The sequence below is a fragment of the Schistocerca americana genome, chromosome 3 (assembly GCF_021461395.2).
Source record: "Schistocerca americana isolate TAMUIC-IGC-003095 chromosome 3, iqSchAmer2.1, whole genome shotgun sequence".
NCBI lineage: Eukaryota > Metazoa > Arthropoda > Insecta > Orthoptera > Acrididae > Schistocerca > Schistocerca americana.
The window spans coordinates 475,364,541-475,387,836 of NC_060121.1; the positions used below are offsets into that span (position 1 = coordinate 475,364,541).

A 23,296-nucleotide genomic window follows, 5' to 3' on the forward strand; every position below is an offset into this window, starting at 1 on the left:
CAACCGCCTAAGAGCTTCGATCTCGGCGAAACACGCCAACCAACACGGGACGATCTCCCGTCCCCCTTCCAATGATAGAACGGACGTTGTTCTGATGGCGCAGCAACATGGAGCATGGACAACAAGTCTTTCTAGAATCTCTAATTTTCTTACTCTTCTCTCAAATTTTTTTTCCTTACACGTGTTTATTAACTAATGACTAAGCATCTGCAGCCTTATTTGTTTCTTTTTTTTCCTTATGCGCTCTGCATAAAAAAGTGCCGTTGAGAAAGTATACTTATTTAAGTTTTCAGGAAATATTGTTTATGTTATAAAGAACGTCGTCTTTTACTTTCAGACAATAGAGAATTTTATTTGTTTTCTCATTACCTGCAACATTTTGCTCATATGATAGGAGTTTTTTTTGTTTCTACAAGGAGGACATTATTCTATATATCAAGAAGAGATCATATACTTATGTTATTCAAAACACTTCTTTTATGGACACAAGCAAACAAAAAAAAATTGAATGAATGTTTTTCGAAGTAGAAAAAATATGCGGTACAGCACTTGTCCGAGAAAGGTGAAGGTCCCTAGTTCGAGTCTCCATCCGGTACACAGTTTTATTCTGCCACGAAATTTCGGAAAGCCTATATCTCGTTTGCTGGTTCCTAAGCTAGTTTGAAGACAACCGACCACTATGAGTTGTGGAAGACGCTACCAGAGTCGAAAATGAGGCAAAATTTTCTTTAGTAACAGTAGTCCCCTCCGTCTTTGTGTGAATGATTGTCATTTACATGTAAGAAAGTGACCGCATAGCTGTGACGTTTATTGAAATACGATCGAGAGCTCAAAATACATTCAGCACATCTTACAGGCCATTTTGCAGCAGAACCTATGTTAACGCGATATCTTCGTGCAAAAGCACAACCCCTACAATATACTTCATGCACGATCCTATTGGATCCGCAAGAGTTTCTTCTATATGTACATTACTTATATACTGTACACCGCAAGCCATTATACACTGGTGTGCTAAACTGAAGGATGAAAGTAACTTGTGCATGATGTGTTACCGTCAAGGAACGTAGTTCGACGAAACTTCGACCACACATGCAAAGAGTAGCTAAGCATAGTACAGAGAAGTATAGTACAGTACAGTACACTAAAGAAGGTAACAGAAAGAAATACGCAATGAAACAAGTATGATGACACTTATATTCAATGGCAATAATTACATTGGTCACCGCAATTAATGACGGTTTCCTGGACATTAAATTGCGAGAGATGCATTTTAATAGTGTATGTGATCTCAGGGGTTTCAAAGAATGCATTACATCTTGCTCTCTTGCAGGCCAGAGGCTTGTTAAGTTCTTGTAGTAGAGCATTCCATTCTTCCGCCAGCGCTGTTGGCAATGACTTGCCCGTGCCCCCGACTTAAAGCCCATCGAGCACATGTGGGACGTGTTTTGGAGAAGTGGGGACATGTTGCATCACATCAGCGTGAACCAACAACTATACAGCTGTTGCCAACGGTGCTGGTGGAAGAAAAGTGCGCCCTACCAAAAGGATTCCTTACCAACCTTGTGGGCAGCACAGGAGCACGTTACAGAGTATGTATGGTCGTCCGTGGCAATCACAAGTACCATGGCCTACCTTTTTAATGTCCATGAGACAGTCATGAATAGCTGTACTGTCAGTATACTGGGATGTACGGGGAACTCATCCTGGCTCTCCTCGAACCACGGACGTACAGTGCAAGCTGTATGGCACGTTGCATTGCCCTCCTGGTAGACGCTACAGTACTGAGAATAAACAAACTGCTTGTAGGGGTGCAAGTAGTCGCCAAGGGTAGATGCACACTTGTGTTTATCCGTTGTACTTTACGTGGGCCGGTAGTGGCACCTGGTGGCCGCTGGTGTCTTTGCTGTGTTGTTGTTGTTGTTGTGGCCTTTCATAATATCGCCTGTCGGTTGTGTAGTGCTTCGGTGTGCCTGCCAAGCGGGCAACGCGAGGATGCAGGCTGTCAGTTTGGTTGCCGATACTCTAGGCGTCGTGATGTCTGGTGGAGAAGGCCACAGCACAAATAATGCAAATAACGTGCATGTAATAATTTCTTTGATATTGCACGAGATCTATTTATGTGTCACTCCCTCCTCACCGCTACTCCAACCACTAGGGCAGGCGGAAGTCCACAAGCCCACACTATTACTTTCCATACATATGTGTACTAAATTTGATCGAAATCGATCTAGTGGTGGAACATACATAAATAGATACGTAGATACATAAATACATGCTTACTATATAGGATTTCCGCAAATAGAGGATTTTATAGAAACATTTTATGAATAAAAATTCAAAGTGTTGAATTATCATGTCTTGTACTTAATTTACATTTGGAACAGTAGTGAGTAAGATGGTTTTGTGGGCACTGCAGGTCCGCGACAAGTGGCAGCTGGCGGCTGTGACGCCCGCTGAGGACCTGATCCCCGCGGCGGACCTGGAGGGCCACACCACCTGCATGTACCTCGCCTCCTGACCTGCCGTCGCCGTCTTCCTCCTCATGTGAGTACGCTGTGTATAGAACGCTTCAACCGCTTGCGAACGCTGGCTCAGCTACGACCATTATCGAGCTATATAAAAGCCACGTGTAGAGCCACGTGTAGTGATTCCCGCTTTGCACCGACCCTCTTGAGCTACTTCCAATTACACATCGACTACATTTATTCTATAATCGCTCTTCAACTGGGATACAACTTACAGAAAAATTCTTATTGTCGATGCAAAATATACTCAAGCTGATAGGGCAAAAATCCTCTTACATCAAATTCATATTTAGTGCCTAGTTTAAAAATAATCTTTGAGTTAGAAACATATCACCTGTGAATATGACCAAATATTTAAACAGGCTATATACCTTGACCAACCTGCAATTAATCTCTGCCCTAATGTGAAGGCTTGTATTGATAATAACCCACTCTAAAAGGCAAATATACAGGGTGAAAAGTGTTTAAACCGACAAACTCTGGGAGGTTGTAGGGGACATTAAAACAGATATTTTTCCCTAATGTCATTTTTTCCTATGAGGATTATTTAAACCGGTGGAGGCCATATTACGCTAGTCAGTTTTAGAGGGTGTATTACGATCTTCAGTTGTAGGCATTTGCTGTCCACCAGTGTAGTGGTGCATTGTCTCTGTTTACTAATGGAGCGATACACCTGGAGTGAGTACACCGAGGTGGTTGATGCGTACGACATAGTGCACCACAACGGACGAGCTGCACAGCGGGTTTATCAACAACAATATCCTAATCGCCGTATCCCGCATCATACGACCTTTGCTGCTGTGTACCAACGTCTTCGTGAGACCGGGTCATTTAGCAGATTACCTGGACAGGGACGCCATCGCACGGTAAGAACGCTGCAATTTGAGGAAGCTGTCTTGCAGCATGTGGAATTGCTGGAAGACGTCCCGCTCCCTACAAGACAACGCATGTTGTTCCAACATGACGGGGCGCCGGCACATTTCAGTCGTCGTGTGCATCGATTCCTGGACTGACGGTTCCCAGAAACGTGGATTGGCAAAGGTGGTCCTGTACCATGGCCTGCTCGAGCCCCAGATATGTCCCCTCTGGACTTTTTTGTGTGGGGAGAGATGCGCAACCTTGTTTAGGCTACTCCTGTTACATCAGAAGAGGATCTGGTTGCCTGAATAGTAGCAGCAGCAGGAACAATTCAGGATACTCCTGGGGTTTTTGCCCTTGTCAGACAGAACATGATCCGACGGTGTAATCTTTGTTTACGTGTGAATGAAGGCATTTTTGAAAATATACTGCAATTGAAATTGGGTTGTCTTAATGTGTTGTCTCTTGGTTATAAATAAATGGAAAAGTGTTTGTTAGTTTAATTAAGTTACCACCAGAGAAATCTTCCTCTACCGGTTTAAATACTCCTCATAGGAAGAAATGACATTCGGGAAAAATATTTGTTTTGATGTCCCCTACAACCTCCCAGAGTTTGTCGGTTTAAATACTTTTCACCCTGTATAGGCCTAATAAACTAGCCAAGGCCCCGACATTGTACACGTATGTATTTTTCCCAGTCTTCTCTTACTCCACCTCGTCCTGTCCCCTCTCTTTGCCGATCTACTCCCATTCCCTTTCTGTCCATTTCCAGTCTCCCTCTCTCTGTTCACATGCACATCCCCCTATCGGTGTCCATCTCTTCCTTCCTCTCTCTCTGTATGTTCATACCCTCTCCCTCCTTCTCTCTCCACTTTGTCACCTCTACTCCATTAGGACGCCGTTATTTCTGACTCAGACTACTTCATTCCAGATAGTACATAATATGTGTGCCAAGTTTGGCTGAAATAGATACAAAGATTTAGGAGAAGCTCTTTACTGGTGGCTCTGCTCACGTACGCGGAAATCACATACGTTTCACATGTATGTAACGTATTTTATGGACACTGGTACGATTATTTAACCTTTAATTTTACGAATTTCGCCCTGCAGTTCCGTTTCCACGCAGCTCACAGTTTACGATGTCGTATCTCCTGAACTATGTATCGTACAGTCATATAGTTTTGCTAGTATATCGAGTGGTAAGTGTGAATATTATAAGTAAAGTGTGTTGCGAACAGAGTTGGTAATAGGAAATAATAAATTAAAAGGTCATGACTGAGGTGTTGGTTCTACTCCACGAACAACGAAATTGTAGTAAGCGACGAACACTTTTCTTTTCATCATTTTGTAGGGATTTTCAGCGGGAAAAACGTCTCGTAAATATTTTAAACGACATATGAAGTTAGTTGCAAGACACTAAGTGCTCTCATTCTCATAAGAAGGCTGAATATTCTCTGGCAATTGTATGTTGTGAACCACGCTATATTTTCATTCTCTGTCCCACCCTTTGAGAGCTAAGTGGTGCTTACATACACAGCGCTTCTTTCCACACATCCTAGGTGATGTGTGTAGCAAGTTTGTGTGAAATCTATCCCTTGGTTGAGGAGAAGATGTGGAACTACATACATCCACACATCCGCTTTGTTAGGTACCGTACCAGCTTTCTCCCCATCGCTTCGACTGCGTACTTGTATGGCACTTAAAATGCACAGATCTCTTAGTCCGTCTCCTTTTCTCCTCTGACTCACTGCCCATCACTTCCTCGCCTCGCTGTCTGTGCGTATTCCTCCCTCCTCTCTCTCTGTCCAGCCCTCCTCTTCCCCCCACCTTTTTCCCTCCATCTCGCCGTCCACCCGCAGTCTCTGTTCATCTCCTCATCTCTGTGATTACAACTCCTCTTACCCACTCTCTTGCTAACAATCACCTCCAGCCCCCTCCCTCCTTACCTATCCCCTCCTGCCACCTCTCTCTCCTCCTCCTGCTCTACGTATCTCAACCTTTACCCAGGCACGCCCATCCACAAATGTAGTCCCTGCAAAGGAAGACGACAAGGAGACTCATACTCCTGGAATACCACACCTCTCGAGCCGCCTACATGCCAAGGGCTTGTAAAACATCAATACATCGATTTGTTGGACTCAAATATTTAGTCATAGAGAACCAACATTTCTCACAAAAGGGACGGCTCTGGATGAAAATATACAATGGAAATGTAATGCTTGAAAATAAGGTATTACAATCAATATCGAAAAATAAATTGTTAAAAACGCTAATACGACAGTGCAATTAAATAATGAATAGAGAAAATCAATCAAGAAGAAAGTATTCCCCCGGAAACAGCAAACGACATAAACCACTAATAAGATAGGAAATATAATAACCCACCAGAAGGAAAATTAGATTACCTAATATTGCACAATGAAACATAATTGTGCAATTAGAACGATGACCGCTGTTTCAAGAATGAACAGACTACTCTTCCGTCGTTGCAACGTTGATAAGGGTTTACTGATTCTATTGTCAGATGGTGACGTGTAACCATAATCCCTTTCACGTGCTTAGCACATTATTGCAGAGGTGACATTTCTACGGACTTCGCTTCATTCTGCATATGAGCTTTGCTTTTTCAGACGCTCCTGACACATGACAGGGCCACTGAATCCTCTTGTTTCTCACACTACAACTATACGAGCCAATAAAACTGTGAGTATAAGTATTCTATATTTGGAAAAGAAACTAAAGATTACTCCCATAACATTAAAGACGAACCACGAAAATAACAACTGCTTTAACGCCATTGTGACAGCTATAATTATTACAGTTCTACTTTCAGTAGCTGTAATGAGTTTGTACATGACGTGATTGAAAAATATTATCATTACTGACGGCCAATTCGTTGTATTTTCTACGTGTGATTCCCTGAGAAACTGTGTTTCCGGCGCCCGGCAAGGCTTCCTGTTCGACCTAATACAGAGTGGCTTCTTCACACGTGATCTGCTCTGTGCATCCATCGTGAACAAACTGCAGTTACCCAGTTTACCATCAATAAATCGTAGTCTTCAGTTTGCATTAACTGATACTGAAGTCATGTTAATTTTGCACATCTTAAATTCACACATTTTTAGTCCCCTGATTTATGTGCTAGACTGCCTATAGTTGTGAATGATTAACCGTTCAGTTTAGCTCTGAAACGTATATACATTCGTATTTCTGTACATTAATAAGAAATTACCAGTATTTTCCTAGACCTTACAACAAATTTTATAAAGCAAGTTATATAAACGTACCAGCTATGAGAAATTTGAGGCTCCAACTTATATTATCCACTATGTCACCAACGTCAGTCTGAAATACAATGGTACTCTTAATATTTCATGAACAGCCGACACTACGTTTGACTTTTAGAGGACTTCCGACATTTGTAATTATAAGAATAGGCACAGCAGTCTGTTTGATTCCATTTATGAAAATAATTGTTACTTCAGTATCCTTCGTTAAAACGCTTGTAGAAAATAAGCAAAAAAAAAATCATCCACTGGCTGGCATCCCAATATATATGGAATCGCATTTGTCTACAACTGGAACCTTTTATGAAGCTTTCTTTACCCGCGCTACATTCCGTAGCCACGTACAAGTTTTGACTCGACATGAGGTAGCAGCGAACTTTTATTTACTGGTTCCTTTGAGATGTTCACTATCTAGTTTCCATATTTGCGAGGAAATGGGTTATTTATGGTTAGAATTTATGGCAATCTACAATCGTGAAACAGACGACCCGTACAAATTCCTTACTGCTTTACGTTCCTATAAGTTGTTTAGAGATGGTCGTGCTCAAGAGTTTTGCATTCGGTGCGTGGGAGCTAACTGTTACGACTGGATATGTTACGCTCAGTCGGCAAGAGTAAGGATAGTTTGTTGAAATAAGAAATCAAAGGCGTGCCATATGTCGATATCTCTTTGAGAAACATAACTGCTAGCAGTCAGTTTAAATGATACGATGTAAAACATACATAAGCATGAAGAGTATTATAGTTAAATGAAGAAGTGTCATTACTTTTGTTATTCCAGATTTAAGTTGACTTGTAGATAATAAGTTGCATACGAAATGAGGTATGTATGGAAATCATATCAATACTGAACATATGAAATAATTCTTTAAACTCTCCAACTCATTCGACGGACGAAGATGCGTTGTGTCCTTATTAACGGTATTATATGCATCGCGTTAATCCAGTTAAGAATCTGCGTACTAAAATGTTGCTATCTACAAACAATTTTCACTGTCGTTCATTGCTCGAATATTTAGTAAATTATTGCGGGGAAATGTTTTGATGGTGCCATCGAAAAGGTGACGAACCGCTTCTTTCCCATTCCATGGTGTAATTTAATCGTCGACAGAACTACCGTTCCAGCTGTAAATTGCCTGTATGTCACCGGAACATTAAAACGTCTCCAGTTTTAGTCTATAAACTGTAGATACGTGGTTTCGAATACTGTGATCTGTTCTTAGGAGCCATATGGCGAATGTAAGTCCTAATTGTCAGCTGAAGATGCAGTTAAGCCGTCAAGACATGCTGTGACCTATAATTGCTGACTTTGGTGTGTGTTTACGCAGTGTCAAAGTTGATGTAACAATTAAATAATCACACCGATCTATCCTGAGTTCCAGGATAGATCGGTTGTCAGCCCACACCAGTATTTGCGCAGTCAGTGTCGTAAAAAATTCATTAACCGGTAGCGAGGTTGTTCTATTCTGGAAACATTCTTATTGTAATATTCTGACATTTCTTATGATCCTCTCCACCAGCGAAGATCACTTGTGCACTTTTGTTTGTTGTCGGTACATGATTCTGAACTGAAGGACTTTTTAATGTGTTTTGCTTGAGATGCTTTCTTACAGATCGCAGCGAGGCGTTGTCTTTAATATCGTGACTTCATCGTTTTCCTATATTGGTTTTCTCTTAAATAGAAAGTATGCCTTATGTCGTGCAACAGAAAGAGATTAATTACAATGGAAATGTGCACAAGGAGCAATAGTCTTCAAATAGATGCAATCGTCTGTGAAATTAAACATCACCAAACAGGGTGCATTATTTAACATATTTGTCAGGTTGAGGCACAAAAACGTCGACATGAAACCTATCAAAGGACTACCAATGGACAGTGTCGTCTGTCGTGGATCACACACATTTAAGCCCAATAGGTGATGTACTGAACATAAACATAGAAGTATTTCATCATGATGGAACTCGCTCTGTGTGTCACAAGTTCATTAGATTGAGGAAAACATTTTGAATTATGTAATTCTGCAGGCTTCGTGGCCGTTGTCACCGAAGTTAAAATGTTCTTTGCTATTAGGCCGCATCATATATTTACTAAAATGATCGACATTTCGACTCCTCTGCTGGGATCTTCCTCATGATCTTCTGGTGTGCACTACTGCTGGAACACGGTGATTAGCTATTAGTTGCAATTATTGTTTCATTTTACTGTAGTTGATTTCCCCCACTGGAGAGTACCAGCGGGAAAATCCTTAAGTATTTCCTTCTCCACACAGTCATCAGTAAGTCATACCCGTTATCCTTGATGGTCTTATTCTAGGTGTGTCCTTCCCTCGTTTTTTCAGCATTATTCAATTTAAGACCGACGCATTAAGTCCATCCAGCTCATCATGTTCAGTCGCTGTTTCCTCCATCATATTATCATAACACTCATAGCCGGTCATATAATTTTTATTCTTACGTTAGGAGTTAGAAGGTTGTCGCAACGACACAAAGGAGAGCAAGAAATGCAAAAATGTAGCGAGCTGAAGAAAAGATGTGCTTAACAGACCTGTGCGAAGACTTATCGCTTTAATTTATATCGTTCAGTTCCTTCGTTTCCATGCGTGAATACTATATGCATGTTCAATAAAATTTGTTCAAATGACTATAGTTTTGTAGTACATTTTATGAAGTCAGCTGATGGTTCGTTATTATAGTGGCAGTCAAACAAATTTCAATATTTATGTTAGCTGTAGTAAAAGCGCTAGTGTTTAGTCAAAGATCTGCATCTATTTCGTCAGTTGAATTTTACACATCTTGCGTTTGACGGTAATTCTAAGATGATTCTTAGGAATGAAGATCAAACACTTACGTGCTTCGCCAAATATCGTTACCGTTAATGACCAAACAAAGTTATTTCGTACATTAGGATTGCTCCTTGAAAACTACAATCCATAAAATTTTATGTAACATAGATTGAAATATTTCCAAATTAATATCATAGGAAGGAGTACGTCTTTCTTGCTGCCGTTAATAACCTCTGTTATCCTAATAGATTATCGCATGGAAGTATAAGTTATAATTTTAAAATCGAATGAAGAGTTCAGTTCATCTCATTGTGAATAAATTATCTTGTTTCGGCACTACGAAAGACTGTTTAGTTCTTCTTTCCCCATTTAAGCTTATTTGACCTTTCGAATTCTAACAATTACAGACGATGTCTGCCAATAAAATGATTCTTAGTTATATTTTTTAGCAGATTAGAGCAGTTGTCATATTAAAAATGCTCTGAACGTATTATCCGATTTATTTACATGTATAATTGCTGTGTACAGACTTTCAGGCTCAGTAAAGGCTACTGAACCCACCACAATAACCAGAAGTGTTATAAAATACCTTTATGGTATGGCAGCAGTGTGTAAATCGGTTCTCCTCTAACTTCCAGGAACAGGTACGATCATTTGTATGGGATATTTCCACTTTGCGCCAACGATTTTGCAATGAGCACTTTTACTATCGGAGATCCCGTCCTGTAAGGTCTACGTACTTCAAACATACAGCTAACATAATATTTTTGTTGAACACAAAGCACCTACTGTCACAAATCCCTTTATGGAAAGTGTTGAAAATATGAAGATACCAAATAAATATGTATATTACAATAATCCCTCCATCAAAGATCTAAAGTTAGCGCAGTTTGTGGATGGGTGTAATGTCTCTAAATTATATGATACATTTTGCTTTTCCAATCGCGGCCTCCTCTGAAGTAATTTTTCCACTAGCTGATTCGCAAGACTTAGGCAGGTAGCATTTTCCAATTATTGCTTTACTATAAAATTTTTGAAGCTTTCGTGACAGCTTTTTGATGTATTTCCAGTTGGCTCCCGCCTCGGGGTCTTCACTAAAACACCATTGGTCACACATAGTGTGACGACCGGCAACATTTCTTTACTCATTGAGGGTAAGCAACGTGAATATTGTTTGTGCGTCTCCATGACAATGGATCCAAAAACTTCCGACAGAAAAATTCGTCTACTTTCTTGTCGAGCACAAGGCCGTCGACCTACTTCCTCGAATCTGTTATGCTTATGAGGAGTAAAGGATGTGGGGTAATTAATCAACACATATATTCGGTTAATGTCTTTTTAAAACCGTTGAAAGCGACTGAGAATTGCATTCAGACAGCATTTATCATCCACGAAACTTCTCATAAGTAATTCCTCATGTAAAACACACCATTCACTTTCATCTGATAAACCTACAGCATCATTTACTTCTTACAGTACTAAAACAAAGCTGGTTTAACATAGAAATGTAAACTTCTTGCATTCATCTTTAATGGTGAGTTCTTCATGGTAAGCTCTAATTTAGCCAAGCGGTGATAATTTGTTAGAGACTGAAGGGCGGATTCCTGACAGGCTTTCTCCAATTTCGGAGAAATTTACGTTGTTGAAAATAGTACCAAAGATATAAAAAATAATAAAAAGTGAATGAAATACCAGAAGCGTATGGCTTATCATGATAACATGATTTTAATCATTGTGCTTATATGTACCAAACAAACAAGCAAAGATAAAAAAGAAAAGAAAACCTAAAAACATGGTTAAATATTTATACTTTTCCTTAGAGTTTCCTGCTACCAAATGATTTCGAAGTAAATCCTCGTCACTTACATTTCTACGAATAAAAATAAAAATTATTTCCCAATTTAGCTCATTGTAACTGAAGTTTTGAAAGATGATTCCGCCTTATTTGTAAATCTTATATTTATTTCAGAGTAAAATAAGCACTCCCAAATTTGGAACGCAGTTTCTTTGCTGTCTCATAATGTTAATAATAGTGCAACGATTGGTTTTTACATCTACATCTACATACAAACTCTGCAAGCCGTGGTGGGAGGCATCTGTCTCACTACTAGTCATTCCCTTCTCTGTTCCACTAGCAAATACAGCGAGGGAAAAACGACTATATGTACGGTCCTGTAAAATCCCTTCTCTCTTCCATCTTATCTGCATGGTCCTTACGCGAAATGTATGTTGGTGGCAGCAGAATTGCTCTACAGTCAGCGTTAAAGAACGTCACCGGGCTACACAACCACAGTCTTCATAAAAATATACCCGCAGGGTAGTTCAAGTATGATGGTTTAAGACGTCTGCTTGGACAGTCTAGTGTATACAGCATGCCAGGTAGCTTGCACTAACTGCTTGCCGAGCTTTTACCAGACGGTCGACCGCGTTTTTGTACGACCGTCGTGTTCCAGCAGTTGCCTCTATCATCAAATAAGATATCTAGACTTATTAAGTCACCATATGGACATAATTCTGCAGAGATTTTTTATGAAGACTGTTGGCGGTGTAGTCCGATGATGTTCTTCTGAATGAAACCGATAGACATTTAATAAAAGTGTATATATACAGTTGTGGTGATTTCTTATTTATATTAGCTTGAGTTTCTGGAGGAGATCATGATGATCAGGGTTATTTCTCTTCTGTCTGTTTTCTCCAATGGGAACGATCTATGAAGGCAGACTGAAAAGTACCGGAAACCAAGACATTTGCTGTAGTGGTTGGTAAACTATTGCGCTTAGGGATGTCAAGGAACTTCAAGGTTTTAAAGAGGAATGATCATTATTTCCCTTGGAATAAACATTCAGCCACTTTGATTCCAGCCAGACGTTTCGGGGTAGATCGCTCTCTTCTTTCTATCTAATAACGGCCATTCGTATACAGTCCTTTAGCTGTGAGTCACCTGTTGTCTTATTTGAGTAGGAGTCATGAGCCAAGAGGTAGGATAATGGGGGTGGCAACTGTGACAGTCTACAACCACATCGACGAGACAAACGGACAAGAACTTTCTTCGCCGTCAATCACCAGGCCACTGTGCGGGCAATGCAAAAATTTCCCGGCTTCATAGTGGAAGAGCTCGTCTGTTTGGAGACTCCCAGAGTATTCATCTGTTACAATACTAATCACTAAAACCAGCTTCAAGTGGTAGCTTCAAATACGTAAGAGCTGTAGTGCATGATTTGCGAGGATAAAAAAAGTCTCCATCCAATGTTCTCCATTAAACTTCTCCAAGAATTTCTGTTAGACTCTCATGTAGTGCTAAACCAACCTGTTGATGTGACACTAGCGCGTCTCTGAATGTATTCGATGTATAAAACCAGCCTACTTGGCAAGGATACAGAAAGAACGTTATTGATTGTGCTAATGTCTTGTCTACATGTTCGTCAGTTTTGTCGATGACGTTCGCATCTAAGTACTTCATGACTCAATTTATAATATCGTAAAAACTGGGATTCATAGATTCTCATTTTCCCAGAACCCTTCCGTTCCATTTCACTTACATTGATTTCATGTAATTGTCTCATATCGATACTCAGGATTGCCCCTATATATATGTTGTCTAAATGTTCACCACTAATCCTGTAATCTGATACTACCGGATTCTTTCTCCTTGTTAGATGCATCATCTTACATTTTTTTCACATTCGTAATGATCTGCCATTGTCCAACTAGGCAATTACGGTACTTTCGTAAACCTTACAAAATCGTCAATTAAAATATATTGTAGAACTGCTGATGCTCACTGATAAATCCTTTGTTTATACTGAGAACATCTAAGGGCTTCTAATGCTCCCTTGCGACTCTCCTAGTGTTCTGTGGCAGATGTGTTTCCTTCTATTTGTAGGGATCCAAATATCATGGCTACGTTTTTAGAACCCGACCAGCAACGGGATGTCCGTGATAATAACTGTAACACGAAACATATACATCTAACGGGTTAGACATTTTGCTTCCGAATGGTACACAATCAAAACTTAGTAGTTTGGATAATAAAGAGAAGACGGAAATGAATTACAGCCGATGCAGGATACGTAGTTCCTTCAAGTATGAGATGAACGAAATGTGGTCTAATTAACCAAGCACTTACTACGTTCGCGAACAAGGGAACGGAAAATCTACATATCTGGCTCTTCATAGCTATATCACAAGGATTTGTAACGGTCTATGGGCATTAATTGTGAGTACAGCGAATTCAGTCTGCGCTGAAACACTTTATACAAGTTATACGCTGCCGATTCTGTTGTCACAGCACGCCCCGGTGTCCGAAATCAGCTGATGTTAAAAGTTTGAATGGTGTGAGTTTAGCTGCTGCTTCCATATTACTTTCATCGCAGTAGTATGTCCGATATATGTTTCACGAGTATATTATCCAGTGCCAATAGAAAGCTCCTTATCCGCGCCACTAAGCTGCGCTTTCTCCAAACCCGATTTTGGAGTGCCACTTGCCGTGTTGCCTGTAAACGTTAGAAAATTGTTGGAAACGTATGAGTCAGACGTCTCCTGCGTGTGTGATTTATTTTACAAAACGTTTCAACTCTCCTACCATATCCATTTGCGTTTCCGTACATGGAATCAGGTCTCCTAATCATGTATCTGGATATAGCACAATTACATTACGGACTATCGACAATTAAATACATCTTGTAGACAAAGAATTCCGTGATAAACAGTCTTATATCAAGACTGGTCATATCAGTATACACAATACATGCTCTGCAGTGCATTTGGTAAATTCCTCTTCCCTGTTCCTCTTTACATAACGACCGTCTACGGGTTCGTCGGTTTGTCTACGACGTTAGCACCTACGTACCTCATACACCGATTTATTACATCGTACTAACAGGGACTGGTAGATTCTCGTTTTCCACGGGCAGCTTCCTACTGCACACTTAGCTTCGTAAGGGTTCAGTCTTCGGACAAGGGTTCCTTAAGCTAACACATTTGGCTCTATCGGTTATTCCGAAAGCTTTATATCATGGCATATGCTTGAAGAAAGATACCCCACTTGTTTTCAGGCTCTTAAAATTTAGTTTTGAGTATGTTTTTGCCAGATTAAACACTATTTGCCTGTAATCTAGAGGAACGAAATCTGGATTGCCATTTTAATTCATCTAGTTTGTAGTCAACGCAAAGTCACGCACTTCGTCTTCATAATACTGTCGTTCGTCGAATTCTTCGGAGGAAATTACCTCAACGGTGCACAGAAACGTATATTCCCATAAGACATTCGTTACTTTCTCGTACATTTAACTTCCAATTTCAAAAGTGTACTTCGGTTAGTATCGCGGAACATTCGTAGTGATAAGATCGTTTTCGACCAAAAGTTTCAAGCTTCAATCCATCGCCGTTTTCATTCTTTGGATCACGCACAATGGCTGATGGGCCGACTTAACACACACCGGAATGCTACCGGTCGTATTCAGATGCCAATGGTTGCTGTAGGGTCAAAATGCAACTAACGGAATACAAAATCATGTACACTCTAAATACGATACCATCTTTGAAAGTAATTTGTAATCTCTGATATTTGTTGCTTTTCCTTTTCATGCTTTTTATGAAAATACAATGTATTGAGAATTGTCTAGATTTATTGGCTGTATAAATAACGCAGAAACTGAAAATAAAAGCTTTCGCCATAAGGACTCCTCCCGGTGACCCCCGGATTACCATTCTGAACTCTCTCCGCGGCCCCAACGATTGTCTGGTAGTTACGCTAACATTAATGGTTCTTGCCTCAACCGACTGGCACCAAAAATGATAAACGCTTGGCCATCTGGAGCTCTCAGAACTGTCGCTCTTAATCTGTGTCCAATCCCTGCATACACCACCAATTTGGACCAAATCGGTGAGCCGTCATCTTACGGGCCTATGCTTCACGTACCTCATAGGCCATATATTAAAATCAATTAGAAGAGCTATAATCACTATCTTTCAATTGTTATTACTTTTGCTACTGTGGTTGTACGTCCTTCGTGTCTGCCTCACGACTGCAACCTAAGGTTGAGTCTGCGTAAGTTGATCCATGAGACTTGCAGGGGGCTGGGCGCGCCAGTTTCGCGACCCTGCCTCAACGAGTACTGTGACGCGATTTTGTAAACGTTTCCATAGCAATGCCTCAGCGTTGTCACAGCTCTTTACACGGCTACTGTTATCACCTGCAGTCGTTAGTGCTTCGCAGTTGAAAGATGGGCACACTGCTGCGAGCTGTCAGCGAAATTCTCATGTCGTTTCGACTACACACCCATGTGAACCTGCTTTCTACAGTCACGTCTTGCGTCTTTGTTTGCTCTGCAGTTCCCTCACCTCCTCTCCCGCACATCCTCGTACTACCAATCTGACCATAAAGGCTCACGATGTATCCAGTCAATTCCTTCCTTTCCTCAAGTTATGCTACATATTTCATTTTTCCCCAACTTCATTCAGAGCTTCTTCATTACTCAGGTGATATGCGCACCTAATCTGCAGCATTTCTCTATAGGAGCACAGTTACGTAATAACACTCTTATTCTGTTTTTGCCTGTCCTGATTGTCTAAGCATCACTTGCATACAAGGCCACGCTCTTAGCAAACACTTTCAGAAATGACTTCCTTACACCTAAATTTAAGCTCCTTTGCAACATTGTTCCTGAGAAACAGCGAACAGCGGTTGTAGGCGGTATGTAGCCGGCTCCCACCGGCACTCTCTCCAGCAGTCATAATGGAGTTCTAATGGCCTGATAAACATCGTACCACTTTCGAAACTGGTCACTTCACTGATAAATTAGACTACTCTTACTTACAAACTCTTGCTTAAATTTATATTATGGGCGCATTCTATAAAACATACCTTTTTCAGTACGCAGGCTACTGCCTTAGAATACTGTTAAAGGCACTTTCATCACCGATCGTAAGTTCAGAGTAACGCATTCTACGAAAACACTATCAGTTTGACTGATATGTATGCTTGTATGACAGTGAACCCGCAGACCTACTTCAACAGAGGATATTTTGTAATTACTAGTAAGATTTGCAACTAGGCGACAAAGCCTGAAACCAGACATCTCGAGATAACAATATGGCGATCGACAGACAGAAAAGATGTTGTCTATATCTCTTTCATAATTGCATTTCTTACTATTGCCAATCTGCGTTTTATATGGACTGTATTTCATTAATCGTAAATTGTTTTACTACAAAGGAAGCAAACTTTATTGAACACTTTTCCTAATCCAATTCCTTCAGGATAACCTGAATTATTTCGACATCATTCCGTTACGCTTATTTTACCTTTTTTAATGGTCATTCCGCAACCTTTCTTCAAGACAATATCGTTTTCATTCAATTACAATATCAGCACTCCACTACATTCGTAGTGCCTCTGTTCATTTTCGTATATGTGTTGTGAGCTAGTGTTTAGTTTGTTAATTGCTGATATAGGTAGTGCTCAAGTAGGTTGCATTTTTCTTCTGTAACTCAGGAGGGGTAAGCTACATAGGCTCGTAAATCCTTCCCGCTTTTAATAAAATAAGGAATATAGTTTACTGGACGTTAATAGCGAAATTGTTGTTCTTGTTGTTGTTCATGTGTGTGTGTGTGTGTGTGTGTGTGTGTGTGTGTGTGTGTGTGTGTGTGTGTGTTTTATTTCATTGTAGATGTATAGAAATATTCGAAAATTTGACAATGAGTGAAAAGTGCGTGAAGTGTAGTTAGCAAGCCGTGGGATACGTTACGAAATGTGTAGAAAATAGCTTCTCTGGGGTGAATGAATTAATGGAGAACATAGTGGGGAATCTTGCGAGACACTGCCTTCGAGCTGCAGGACATGTTGTAGGAATAGATTAATAGTCCGGCAGAAATTGAAACTATGTGCCTTCCAGTATAAATGAGAGACACAAAAGCTTCAAAAAGGTTTTATTAAGCGTTGCTCGTGCAAAACTCAACTTGCCTTTTCTCGCACAATATCCTGATTACCAAGGAAGAAGGGCAACAAGCAGATTCCAACTTCCTAGTTTTTCGGAAATCGTTTGACATGGTTTCCCAATGCAGGTTATTAACAAAGGGCTGAGCATAGGTATACGAGTGGCCCGAATACTTTGTCCTCGACGGCGAATGTTCATTAGAGACAATGGTATCGTCAACAGTCACCCAGAGGAGTGTAGTGGGGACGCTCTTACTGATTGTATAGGGTGGTCCATTCATCATGACCGGGCCAAATATCTCACGAAATAAGCGTCAAACGTAAAAAACTACAAAGACGGAAACTTGTCTAGCTTGAAGGGGGAAACCAGATGGCGCTATGGTTGGCCCGCTAGATGGCGCTGCCATATGTCAAACGGATATCAACTGCGTTTTTTTTAAATCGGAGCTCCCATTTTTTATTACATATTAGAGTAGTACGTAAAGAAATATGAATGTTGTAGTTCGACCACTTTTTCGCTTTGGATAGATGGCGCTGTAATAGTCACAAACATATAGGTCACAGTTTTAGACGAACAGTTGGTAACAGGTAGGATTTTTAAATTAAAATACAGAACGTAGGTACGGTTGATCATTATGTTTCGGTTGTTCCAATATGATACATGTACCTTTGTGACTTATCATTTCTGGGAACGCATGCTGTTACAGCGTGAACCTGTAAATACCACATTAATGCAATAAATGCTCAAAATGATGTCCGTCAACCGCAATGCATTTGGCAATACGTGTAACGACATTCCTCTCAACAGCGAGTAGTTCGCCTTGCGTATTTTTCGCCCATGCATTGACAATGCGCTGACGCATGTTGTCAGGCGTTGTCGGTGAATCACGACAGGAAATATCCTTCAACTTTCCCCACAGAAAGAAACCCGAGGACGTCAGATCCGGTGAACGTGCGGGCCATGCTATGGTGCTTCGACGACCAATCCACCTGTCATGAAATATGCTATTCAATACCGCTTCAACCGCACGCTAACTGTGTGTCGGACATCCATCATGTTGGGAGTACATCGCCATTCTGTCATCAAGTGAAACATCTTGTGGTAACATCGGTATAACATTACGTAGAAAATCAGCATTCATTGCGCCATTTAGATTGCCATCGATAAAATGGGGCCCAATTATCCTTCCTACCAAGAGGCCGCATCATACATTAAGCCGTCAAGGTCGCTGAGGTTCCACTTGTTGCAGCCATCATGGATTTTCCGTTGCACAATAGTGCATATTGTGTCGTTTTACGTTACTGCTGTTGGTGACTGTCGCTTCGTCGCTAAATAGAACGCGTGCAAAAATCTGTCATCGTCCCGTAATTTCTCTTGTGCCCAGTGACAGAACTGTACACAAGATTCAAAGTCATCGCCAAACAATTTCTGGTGCATAGAAATATGGTACGGGTGCAAGCGATGTTGATGTAGCATTCTCAACACTGACGTTTTTGAGATTCCCGATTCTCTCGCAATTTTTCTGCTACTGATGTGCGGATTAGCCACGAGAGCAGCTAGAACACCTACTTGGGCATCATCATTTGTTGCAGGTCATGGTTGACGTTTAACATGTGGCTGAACACTTCCTGTTTCGTTAAATAACGTAACTATCCGGCGAACGGACCGGACACTTGGATGATGTCGTCCAGGATACCGAGCAGCATACATAGCACACGCCCGTTGGGCATTTTGATCACAATAGCCATACGTCAACACGATATCGACCTTTTCCGCAATTGGTAAACGGTCCATAAAGCAAACACCGTCCGCACTGGCGGAATGTTATGTGATACCACGTACTTATACGTTTGTGACTGTTACAGCACCATTTATCACAAAGCGAAAAAAGTGGTACAACTAAAACATTCATATTTCTTTACGTACTACACGAAAATGTAATAAAAATGAGGGTTCCTATTTTTTTAAGAAAACCACTTGATATCAGTTTGACCTATGGCAGCGCCATCTAGCGGGCCAACCGTAGCGCCTCTGGTTTCCCCTTCAAGCTAGACGAGTTTCGTTCTTTGTACTTTTTTCGTTTGATGCTTATTTCGTGAGATATTTGGCCCGGTCACTATCAATGGACCAAACTGTATACATAAATGATCTCATGGAGATTCTGAGTGTCAATCTGCTACTGTATGTTGACGATGCTGTAGTATACGGGAAAGTATCGTCGTTGAGTGACTGTATGATACTTCAGGACGATTTAGACAGCATTACATCGTCATGTCTATCAAATATATAGGCGTAACGTTGAAAACGATACGAAATGGTACCAGCATATAAGGACGATTCTAGGGAAGGAGAAAGGTTACTTCGTTTACTTGGAGAATTTCAGGGATGTGTAGCTCATATCCATAATGGAGACGCCGTATAAAACGCTTGTGCTATGCATTCTTGAGAGCTGATCGAGTGTTTGAGATTCCCATCAGATCGGACTACAGAAAGAAATCGAAGCTATTCAGTGGATTGTTACACATAGCTTCTAACAAAGTTAGAGAATTACAGAACTGCTTCGTGAACTTGAATGGGAACCCATGGAGGGAAGACCATGTTCTTTTCACGAAATGCTATCGAAAAAGCTAGAGAACTGGCAATTGTAGCAGACTGCACAACGATTCTACTGTTGCCAACGCACATTTCATGAAAGGGCCATGAAGATAAGATAAGGATAATTAAGTCTCGTACGGAAGGATACAGGCAATCTTCATTTCCGCGTTCCTATTTGGAATGTAATATGGAAGAAAATGACTAGCCGATGTTCATCGTACCCTTCTTTATACACCATAAGGTAGGTTAAGGAGTTGGTATATAGATGTAGCTGTAGACGTAGACGGGTACTCGAAAAGTTACGGAGGGCGAGGGTGGAGAAGTGGGACCTGGCAGTTGGCAGTAAGACCAACAGGTTGAGAATGCGCTCTGACAGTTTAATTTTTATTGTGATAATCGGTTTGTGCGTTGTCACAGTCATGCAGAAAAAGTTAATATGCAGAAGACTACAATCATCGTCAGGAAGCCGAAGTTACTTATTATGAATAGTCTGCTTCTAGATAGCAGCCACCGAGGCAGTGTTTGTTTACATTTGAAGGAGAATCTAGGTAAGAAGTACCAAGTCACCTACCTTTTCAACCAAACATCTTGGCTAAATAAGATGACACAAGATAGAGATAGTAAGTACTTCTTCTAACAGCTCTTCCGCAGTGCAGGCGCATATTCAGGACTAATAAGCAACCAATTAGGAAAACTGAAGGTATTAGAATATCATGTAGGAGGAAGTGGTAGCTGTATCGTAACATGAAAGACAGTCAGAGCCTAGTAAAAGAATTTTGCTACACACAAGAATATATGTAATGCTAAGGCATGACATCAGAGAGTTTAAAACATATTCACATCAAAAGAACAGAAAGCTCTCAGAACAAAATTTAAATTATGTGGTCAATTGTGAAAGAGTTATCACGCCAGAATGTAGATGCTCGACATAATGCACCTCTCTTCTGTGATAGTTAAATTGTTAATATTCCACCAAAGCTGCACAAAATATATAATAATCAGTTGTTGTGAGTAGCTGGCAAGTAAAATTAAAATTTTATTGGTGCCGGTATATACGTTGAATTTTTGTGAACTGGTGTTGCCTGACATGTAGATTCCATGCAGCTACAGGAAACAAGAAAAGACAAAGATTGAATCAATTATAGCATCACTAAAGGGTAAAGGCGCCCCAGGTACGACGAAATATCAAGTGGGATTATGAAGACCAGTGCACCTTCCTTTAGTTCTGTACTTAGTCACCTGTGCAATAAGTCTTTCCGGTGTGGTAAGTTTCCGAACAGGACGAAGTGCTCGTTTGAGGAACCACTTTATAAAAACAGTGAAAGAGATAACGCAGAGAATTACCATCTACTATTGCTTCTACCTGTGGTTTCAAAGGTTTCTGACAATGCAATGACTAGTAGAAAAGTAGCACATCTCAGTAGCACATCTAAGTTCAGATAACTTGCTCTCAGACTGTCAGTTTGGCTTTGGGACGGATGTATCCACAGAAAATTTTATTCATTCATTTGTGTTTCAGGCATTAGCAGCGCCAGACAATATGTTAAGGACAGCCAGTGTTTTCTTTGATTTAGCAAAAACATTTGATCGTGTCGAACACACGTATATTTTGCGTTAAGTTGCAACGTTATGGGATTGCGGAATAAGCTCAACAATGGTTTACTTAGTATCTGAAAATTAGGAAGCAGAAAGTTACCGTACAGAGATGAAGTTTCAAGCTGAGTGGGCCATGTAATGTGGGGTCTCTCATAGGGTTTTGATCTGTGTTCAGTGCTTTTTCTTGATATATGTCGATGATCTGCCACTAAACATGACATATGACACAAAAATTGTTTTGATTACAGCAGACACAAGAGTTATTGTGGATTGTAATATAACTGATGTGGGTAATAGGGTAATCAATAACATAAGCAAGTGAATTTTCCCCTGTAAAAACACACTCTCGTAAAACCAAAATTCTCCGTTTCCTAGATTATTCTTGATTTCCTTCACTACTTGGTTGAAATAGACGCTGAATAACAATGGGGATACGCTGCAGACACATCTCCTCTGCTCAACGGCTGCCACCCTTTAATGGTCTTCGTATCTTTTGACTACTGGCTGCTTCCTGTACAAGTCATAAATAACCTTTCGCTTAGCCACCTTCATAATTTTAAAGATTAAATTGCAGCCAACGCTGTCAAAAGTCTAAACTATTGGTAACTGATGGAACTGGGAGGCAATTCTTTTTTTCTGGGTTGCAGGATTTCACGCAGCAGGCAGGCTCCACAATAACCCACTAAGAAGAAGAAGAAGAGGGAGGTGATGGCGCCACCTTCAGCATGGAGAACTCTCTGCTCCACGGCGCATCGACACACCCTGCCGTGTAACGCACACTCCTGGGACCAATTCAGCACGGAGGCCTCGGTCCAAAACTTACAATGTTGCCGACGGATGTAGGCCTACCCCGTCTACTGAGGTGTTCCGCCGAGAATACTGCAGGATGATAATTTTTCCACTCCTATGGGCCGCCAGCGGGATGCTGTATTGCTGCTGCTCGGAAATACGAGTGTCTGTGATTGGTTTCATCTGCCGTCATATCACAGCAGCGCAGCAACATCATTCCAGCGCGGCACTACTATGCAACATCTTACCAGCATATCACTTTTCTAACGCCTGTGATGTAGTTTAGAAGTATTGTAGAGCGTTGAGTAGGAACACTTACAGTTTTACGTATCTAATGAGAAGGTATCATTAGTGAGCACTATGTAGGTACTATTTGGGAATGGAGAATGCTCAATGAACTTCATGTGAAGAACGTTTTGTGAGGTGTCATTCGAAGTAAAGTAGGGATTTCTCGTTTCTCTCAACAGGCAAAGTACTGTGTTTTAATGGTTATCGATTTTCTGTAAATAAGAGAACTAAAATCGAAGGAATAAAGTCTACAAGTTTGTTACAGTACTTTTGAAGTTTATCATTTACTCATATTATTTCTCCTTAACACCAGCACGCGTTACGGAAAGATGCGACGAGTAACAGTATATTAAAATAATTAAATCCTGCCACAAATGTGAAAGTTGAACCGACAATGAAACAGGTAATATGAAGGAGTTTTCTGATAGCGTGAACTCTATTACTTACTACACCACAGCGAGTCTGCCCTCCAGCTCCATTGTTTAAGCTGAATACCTGTTTTAACGGCAGTTCAGTACTAAACGAGCAAAGTTTCCCGCAGAGTTAGTGCAACCATTGAGTTTCCGTTATTAATAGTTCTCTCCAAACAGCAAGGCCACGGAGCATGCTTAACTACCATAATCCTAAACTCTAAC

The 23,296-nt window shown here is 40.7% G+C and overlaps 1 protein-coding gene across 1 annotated transcript in view; it reads left to right on the forward strand.

The window, feature by feature from the left end:
• Nucleotides 1-22,883, forward strand: part of LOC124606160 (dipeptidase 1-like) — a 369,120-nt gene extending 346,237 nt beyond the window's left edge. Inside the window, exons 12-13 of the mRNA XM_047138127.1 lie at nucleotides 2,420-2,547; nucleotides 22,232-22,883. Of these exons, the coding sequence (XP_046994083.1) occupies nucleotides 2,420-2,521 (102 nt within the window). The 3' untranslated portion in view covers nucleotides 2,522-2,547; nucleotides 22,232-22,883. The remainder of the gene's footprint in view (nucleotides 1-2,419; nucleotides 2,548-22,231) is intronic.
• The last annotated feature ends 413 nt before the right edge of the window (nucleotides 22,884-23,296 follow it).